The sequence below is a fragment of the Prorops nasuta genome, unplaced genomic scaffold (genome assembly GCF_024137725.1).
Source record: "Prorops nasuta isolate Cenicafe-Biocafe unplaced genomic scaffold, Cenicafe_Pnas_1.2 PNAS00013, whole genome shotgun sequence".
NCBI lineage: Eukaryota > Metazoa > Arthropoda > Insecta > Hymenoptera > Bethylidae > Prorops > Prorops nasuta.
Window position 1 is genome coordinate 5,401,651 of NW_027116810.1, and position 8,665 is coordinate 5,410,315.

At 43.3% G+C, this 8,665-nt stretch overlaps 1 protein-coding gene across 1 annotated transcript; it reads right to left on the reverse strand.

The window, feature by feature from the left end:
* Nucleotides 1–1,301: 1,301 nt before the first annotated feature.
* Nucleotides 1,302–2,478, reverse strand: LOC136778136 (uncharacterized). Its single transcript, XM_066734747.1, has 4 exons — nucleotides 2,395–2,478; nucleotides 2,050–2,111; nucleotides 1,477–1,985; nucleotides 1,302–1,402 (listed from the first exon to the last, which is right to left on the reverse strand). The coding sequence occupies exons 1-4, from the start codon at nucleotides 2,476–2,478 to the stop codon at nucleotides 1,302–1,304; spliced, it is 756 nt and encodes a 251-aa protein (XP_066590844.1).
* Nucleotides 2,479–8,665: the final 6,187 nt, after the last annotated feature.

The following is an 8,665-nucleotide window of genomic DNA, read 5'->3' on the forward strand; positions in this document are numbered from 1 at the left end:
TTATATTGGAAAGTTTTTAATTTTAACTACGTCCTATCTTTTAATTAAATTTCTATACTTTTTCAAATAACTTAATAAATTTTTTTCACACATGATTTCCATGTAAAAAAATCTCACCTTTCCAGTGGAATAATTGTTTTTCTAGTAACATCACTTTATACCGAAGAAATTAGCGTTTAAAGTATAAAAATCAATTTTTCAGGAAATGCGTATATTTTTTTAGTATTTTTTTCATAAATTTGAGAAAATTTCACAAGGAACCTGTAACTTTCAAAATGGGATTCCTATTAAAACTCGTCGAATCGATAATAATAAAATAATAAAAGAATTAATAATTAATAGTTTACCGCAAGTATTATGGACTGTTTCGATTCTTAGGGACTTTTTTTCCAAGTATGACACTAGAGCTTGTAATATTTATTCGAAATGACTTAATTTTATTACTGAAAGTGCCGGTGTCTTTGCGTAAAAGTCGAGATTATGTAGGAGTACCAATCTAAATTTTTTGTTCCCCAACCCTAAATATAGAGACCGTGCACACCTGTTCAATGACAGTGAGATAAGAATGTATATTGATATATATGCATACAAATCAGCGCAAACTATCGGTCAATTTTCGCAGTTTTTGAGTGTAATTTATTTATACGTATACAGTTATACATTGACACTTCACTATCATTGTGTTGGTGTGCACGGTTTCTATACTCTTGTTTTGAAAGTTTAAAGTTTAAAATTTGTAAGTTTGAAGTTGATTTAAAAAAATATATATACAGAGTAGAAAACACATTGGGGGAGCTATTACTACAATTAAAAAAATTTAATCTGGTACTCCTACGTAATCCCGACTTTTACGCAAAGACACCGGCACTAGTAGTGTAGTAAGGCCGGTTCTGCCCCCCCCCCCCACTCCTGTCCACTCGGATGAGCCTGGTTGCGAGGTAGTGGGGGGAGCCAAGAAGTGCTAAGCGGTGGTGGTGGGGGAAATCGGAGGCTCCACGTGAGCTCGCAGCAAGTATAGGCGAGAGGGTTGCGGGGGTGCGGGAGGATACTTGCAGCATTTTGACGTCACACTCCCACTCCTCTGACGTCAGGTCTCAGTTAGTAAAAGCAATTTCCTAGATGGTAAAACAGATTCTCCCTGCGCTTATTGCTGAATTGATACGTATTTAAAATAACTCAAAGATACAAATACATTCTGATCACAATGCTTCAAATTTCACACACACATTTCATTCGTTCCTTACAATCTATTTCTCCTTCATATTCATTTCATGCCTATATCATTACAATTTTCCTCATTGTTATTCAAAATCTACCACTTCCACATCCTTTACTTCTATATCATTTACTTTTAACGTTTCCATATCATTATAACTATTATTACTGTTTTCAACGTCTGTCTCTAAAAACCTTAATCACAGTTTTCAGTACCTGAATCCAAAAGTTCAATCACATCAACTTTTACCATCTCTATACCATCACTGTTTTCACTATCTGAATCCAAAAGTTCAATCACATCGACTTCTACCATTTCTATACCATCACTGTTTTCACTATCTGAATCCAAAAGTTCAATCACATCTGCTTTCTTCACTTCTACCATTTCTATATCATCATCACTTTCCTCATCAGTTCCCAAACACTCCACTACCATCACCATTTTATTTACCGCATTCAATATACCCATATCAATGTTATGTTCTGCTATATCTTGAACTATATTACTACCACCCCCATTCTCTTCTATAATATTCACTATTTCTTCATACACTTCACTTTCAGCTGTATATGCGTGGTGTAGTTCATAAAGGAACTGTATTTCCTCCTCTTCCACGTATATCTGCTGTTCTTCCTGTACCTCTTCTTCCTCATCATCACCCTCGTACCCTTCGTTTTCCACATCACTGTCATATACTTCATCCTCCTCCTCTATTTGTCCTTCTTCATCACTATCAATTAAACGTTCCAATATTATCTCCAAATCTCTGTCAATTTCGTCTAAGATATTTATAATGTTTACATCCATACAGCATTCGCACATTATATTACTTCCACCCATTTTCTACTGCTACTATTTGAACTCTTGGAGGTAAGAACAGAACTTTAATGAGCTGTTTAGAATTACTTAAGTATATAAAACATTTCCACCTCCAGCTACCTTAAGAAGAGACGCCCTTTCAACGAAAATCGCTGTGTGTGTGTGTACTTATCATTCATGTTTTATTTCTTTTGATAGAATTACACCCCAGTTTAGATAAATAAACACATATCATCCTCTTACTAAGCGAAGAAACCAAAATCATCGTGAGAATGAACGTAATAGAGATGCAAGGCAGAGAGAGAAATGCTTAAGATATAATACATACTATGGTGTAGTAAATTTCTACGATTAACCGTAATCGAAAATTTATCACAACACTTTCGTGATAAATTTTTCAAGATTGACCAATTGATGAAATGTGTAGCACTATCCCCCATTACTTAAATTCATACGCATGCTTTTAATAGAAGAATAATTTTATTAATAAGCCTAAGTCGTTTAATTCTTACATATGATACATATTAGAAAGGTTTGTATGAACGATATATGTTTTGGATGTTCAAATACTTTTGATGCATCAAATTTCAGCGAGAGAGAAGCCTGCTCTAGATATACAAATATCTTTGACGTATTAAATATCAGCACGTGATGAAAATTTAGTACCTCTTATACGCTCCACACTGGACCTTACCGTATAACGATATGTCTACGTATGGTGAAATTGAGATCTTCAGCAAGATCATATTTTTTTTTTAAATATTAATATATGTTTTATCCAGATGATAGATCTTTACAGATATGTTGATCGCTAACACATTGAAGATCATCAATATGTCCTTGAATGATTCATGCATATTCTTTTAATAGAGTCATAATTTGATTAATCAGCAGTATATCATCTTACACATTTTCAACAAAAAATTATTTACCCCTTCCACCAATGAATTTTACCCCTTCCATCAACATTTTTTTTCTATATAAATGGATTCGAACAATAGTGAACCAGCTTCAATCTGTTCAAACTTTAGTTAGTGCATCGACCACACAAGCAGCAAGAATCTTCAAATCAGTACTTTAGTTAGTGCATCAATCACAACCAGTAAGAATACTCAGATCAGTTTATACCTCAGTCTCAACTAATAAAGAAAGGTAGGAATATATTATTCAAATATTGTTTTGGTTTTCAATAATAATAATAATAATAGTTTTCTGCAATACAGGGTCTAGATAAAATGGCATTTTTAACTGGAGTTAATGCATCTCTGAGAAGACATTTGTTAAATTAAACAGTGTGCGAAACAGTGCCTCAAGTTGGCTCCGAACCTGTGGTCAGAAAGGAAGGCCTTATTCTAAAATAAAGTATTCAAAGCCAGGTTATGTGGTAAGAGAGTTTTTATTTAATAAATAAATATATACAAAAGTTTACAATAATTTTACAAAAGAACCGCTAAGTTAAAATAATCGACTTCCTAGGGAATTTGTCGTCGTCAAATTCTAGGGAATTTCGGTAAACGAAGTTTCCCAAGAACCCCAGAGACTAGAATTCCCCAGAAAGGAGCGCGGACTTATAAGCTCCCGGACTGGACAATTTCCCTAGGGTATTCCCTAGTAAAATCCCCAGCCCCGGGAGGAAGCGAAGTTGGAGAAGTGGTTTTTAGGGAAGGGGAAGTCCCCTTGCCCTTCGGCCGCCTTCTCCAAGAGCTCTAGTGGCTCCGAGCCACCCCAACCCCTAGGGTGAATTCTACCCCTCCCACTACCCGACTCGTCGAGAGCCCTGGACTTGGGGGTCGGAACACTGGGTCCGAGGTAGTCCTCGGAGGCAGTGTGGAGGGGAAGGAGAGGGTTGAATTTCTCCCGGGCAGTCCCCGGAGAAATCTCCCTTAAGGAGGGAGGAATGTGCCGCAGAGGGGAAGTCCCCTCTTGGTAGGCAGTGGGTGGTGGGTGATACTTACCAAAGTATGCTCCCAAATGAGTTCGCCGGTGGAGGCGCTCTTCAAGATGCCGGTGAGGCGTCAAACACAAGCCGTGGAGGCGTCAAGGTATGCTGCTGTTGCTGCTGTCACACAGCTGTCGAGCTAGATTGGGGTGCGATGGGTCCTTATCAAGGACCCATCTATATAATTCCGCGGCACGAAACTTGCCAGCGAGAGAGCTGCTCGTGGCGCTGGCCACCTAGTGGCCAGGCGCGCAAGCTGTGCCGCGGCCGCGACGCGCCAGGGCCAGTAGACGCGCAAGCGCGCCGCGGTGAGAGATAGAGTGAGATAGAGGTAGCGGCTATACGCTGTTGGTATAGCCGTCCCCTGTGAACGCAATAGAGATAGGGAGATATCGCAGAAAATGTGGAATCTACTTCTCAGCATTTTTGCTCCTCCCGATCTCGAACAAACTCCCCCCGTTGACGCGATGGCGTCAAGAAGGAAGAATAAAATTAACTGAGTTTAACGATTTTATTTACAAAAAAAAAATAAAATAAAATATACAAAACAGATAGGGACGAGACGACTATTTTTTGGGCTTCATTTGAAGCTTTGCGGAGTGAAGCTCCAAAGCGGGGGACCACCGTAGGGTGATCTTGCCCTGTGGGGCCCAGGCCTTCCATCGGCGTAACTTAAGGGCCGTATAAAGGGGCACCTCTATGGTTTGCCCGAATGCGCGTACCGTGATTTTTTGCGCATTGCGCTCAAGCTCCCTGGCACTGGGATCATCCAGGGTTTTCCCAGCCCAGTTCACTGAGGCAATGCGCTTCTGTGAGGCCATAACGGGCCTCTGCCGTCTGACCCGCGGTTTGGATGGTGGTGGTGGTGCCGGCTCCTCATTCGGCCCCGCCGGGAGGACATGGCTGAACAGCCGCCGAAATTCACTTTCCTCCCGGGGGGCATGTAATTCTAGGACGTCGTCCCCCTCGTCCTCATATCCTACGCCCAGTAGGTGGGCCCATGGATAATCCGCCATGCTCAAAAATCGCTGCACCAAAAAAGGCAAATGATGAGTACGAAGACTCAGTAAGTATTGTTGGAGTTTTGGAAGAAAAGACATGGCGGAAATCATAGGTGTTCCGAAGGTTTGGAACAGGAAACAGGACGACCTGAAGAGTCCCAGGACGCCCGAGAGGGGAGGTGGTAACCTGAAGAGTCCCAGGAAACCCAGAAGGAGAAAGTTAAGCGACCTGAAGAGTCCCAGGAAGCTTGAAAAGGAAAGATGACAACCTGAAGAGTCCCAGGATGCCGGAAAGCAGGGTAAAGATAGACCCTGATACGACCCAAAACGAGGGTTAAGAAGGGAGTTTACAGAGTTGCGAGAGACTCCGTTGAATCTCTTTTCTCGCGGTTTTAACTATCGCTACGCGAGCTACCCCGTCTACTCCAGGAACTAGTTTGAGAATCCGCCCCAAGGTCCACATGCGCGGGGGATTGTTAGGTACTTTAACAAGAACTAGATCTCCTTCACCAAATTCCGAGTTAGAATTTTGCCATTTCGGCCTATGCTGCAGAGTATGTAAGTATTCGGAAGACCATTTCTTCCAAAATGTCTCGGTGATTCGATTCACGGTTTGCCAACGGTTTAATGATGATTCGCGTAAATCCAAGGTGGAAAGTTCAGGGGGGGAATTTAACGCCCGTCCTGACAAGAAATGCCCCGGAGTGAGTACGTCCAAAGACTCTGGATCATCATGTAACCGCGATATAGGTCGTGAATTTAGGCAGGCCTCAATCTTAGTCAGTAGTGTGGTCATTTCCTCGAAATTAGGCACGAAAACTCCAAGGGAGCGCTTCAGGTGGTGTTTCATACTTTTTACAGCACTTTCCCAAAGACCGCCCCAGTGGGGAGTAGCGACCGGAATGAATTTCCACTCGATTTCACGGATGGACTCGGTGGGTTGAGCGCGGGCGGCTTCTAAGGCACATCGGTAGGCGCGTTTTAGTTCCGCGTCCGCTCCTTGAAAATTAAGGCCGTTGTCTGAGTACATAACGGCGGGTTTTCCACGACGAGAAATGAATCGAGACAGCGCAGCGAGGAAGGCCTCGGTATCCAATCGAGAAACGAGTTCCAAGTGAACAGCACGGGTGGATAGACATACGAACACTGCCACGTAACATTTTATGGATTTTGCGTTACGACCGTGATGCAATTTAACTAAGAAAGGCCCAGCATAGTCTACTCCGGTGTGTTCAAAAGTGAAGCTTCGCGAAACCCTAGCGGCAGGGAGTGATCCCATAAGCTGGTTACCGAGTTTAGCGCGTTCGCGAACACACGTGACGCATTTGTGAACGCATGATTTTACTAGATTTCGCGCATTCACGACCCAAAACTTTTGTCGCAACGTGGACAAAGTTAGTTGGAGCCCCCCGTGAAGTGTATCTAGGTGCGTTTGCCTAATGAGTATGGCCGTTAAGTGGCAATCCGGAAGAATAATGGGGTGTTTCATTTGTTCAGAAATTTCGGCGTTCCGAAGCCGCCCCCCTATTCTTAGGATTCCTTGTGAATCAATGACCGGATGTAAGGAAAGAAGCTTTGACCGCGACGGTAAACGTAACCCATGATTCAAGGCTGAGATTTCGCTCGCGAAGTGTGTTCGTTGAACAACCTTTATCAAGGCTTCAATCGAACTGCGAATTTCCGATGCAGACAGGAGGAAGTCCTCCCATTGGCCGGTTTTCCTGGTCCGCTGGACAAATCGAAGAACATAAGCCATAACTCGGACCAGTTTAGACCAAGACGAAAACTGATCAAAAAACCAACACTCAGTTGTGTCGAATTGAGCGGCTAACGCTACCTTCCGACTTTCTTCCGCGGTTTCAAAGACCTGAACGGGATTTGCGGTGTGCTCACGGAGAAAAGCAGGCCCATGCCACCAAAGTGAGTCCTCTGATAACTGTTGAGCACTGGTTCCTCTTGAGCACAAGTCTGCAGGATTCAACTTAGTGGGTACATAATGCCAGCTGGCTTCCGATAAATGCGTTTGGATATATGAAACGCGATTAGCCACAAACGTCTTCCAATGCACAGGTTGCTTTGCTATCCAGGCTAAAGCGACTTGCGAATCCGAATAGCAACGAATCGCATCACAACTCCCGACCAAGCTTCCCTTGACGTGAACCAATAACTTGACTAGAAGGGCAGCTGCGACCAACTCCAGACGAGGGATTGAAGTGGTCTTGATCGGAGCGACCTTTGTTTTGGACATCACTAAATGTACCGAGAGGTTACCGTCCTCATCAGTGAGGCGTTCATAAACGACTGCGCCGTACGCAAGTTCTGAGGCGTCACAAAATCCAATTAATTCGCGTTTTCCAGTAGTCAGTGATTGTCCGGTCCACCGTGGAATCCGTAAAGTCTGTAAGTCTCGGAGATGCTCATAGCACTTGAGCCATTTTGACTGAATAGGCTCAGGAATTTCTTCATCCCAAGAGAGTCTAAGCAACCAGGTGGATTGCATTAACTGCTTTAGAGTGATGACTATTGGAGAAATCCATCCCAATGGATCGAAGATCTTAGCATTCTCTGATAAGAGGATGCGTTTGGTTAGTACACCAATGTGTGAAGGAGAAACACGGAAGCGGAAGCTATCATCCCCGTGATCCCAATATATGCCCAAGACTTTACTTGATCCAGCAGGATCCTCAAAGAAAGAATGCAGCTCGGTAGGTTCAAGCGGGGAAGACCCCGGTTGATTGAATGCCCATTTGCTTAAGGAGAAGCCCCCTTTTGCCAGTAGAGCGATGAGTTGTTCCCTGACCGAACTAAGTTGCTGTAAGTCATGGGCCCCAAAAAGTATATCGTCTACATAAGTAGAATTTAATAACACATCCTGCGCGAGAGGGAAGTTAGCTCCGTCCGTGTAAGCTAATTCGCGCAAAACTCGCGAGGATAGGAAAGGTGCCGGTCCAGTACCGTAGGTCACCGTGTTGAGTTCGAAGGCCTGAAGCTCACCGGAATCAGACTTCCATAAAATGTTCTGATACTTGCGGTCCTCAAAACGCACAAGAATCTGTCTGAACATTTTAACAATGTCAGTGACGCCTACATATCGAAAGGGACGCCAATTCATTAGGATCCGCGTGATGTCCTGTTGGAGCTTGGGTCCAATGAATAACGTATCGTTAAGCGAGACGCCAGTAGAGGTTTTAGAAGATGCGTTGAATACAACGCGAATCTTTGTTTTCTGGTTCTCGGTCTTAAAAACTGCATGATGAGGCAGAAAGACGCGAAAATCAGAGTTCAAAGGAACAGGAGACATATGTCCTAACACTTGATACTCCTGTAAGAATTGAGAATAACTTTCAGCTTGTTCTGGAGAGGTTTCCAATCGCCGAAGTATTCGTTTTAAGGTTTTCTCTGCTACCCGAGAGGAAGAACCTAAGCTGTGCTTCTCGATGTCAGATCGAAAAGGTAAAGCAACGACAAAACGACCTGAAGAGGTGCGTGATACCGTATTCACAAAATGTTGTTCACAGAGGGAGTCCTCGGTGGACATGGGTTTGACTTCCGGAACTTCTTCCAGTTCCCAGAAGTCGCGAAGAGTTTTTTCTACCTCAAAGCAATGATGCACCGTGACACTATGAGAGCGACCAGCCTTGGGTACGACCCCCGAAACGATCCACCCGAAAATAGTCCGCTGAGCAA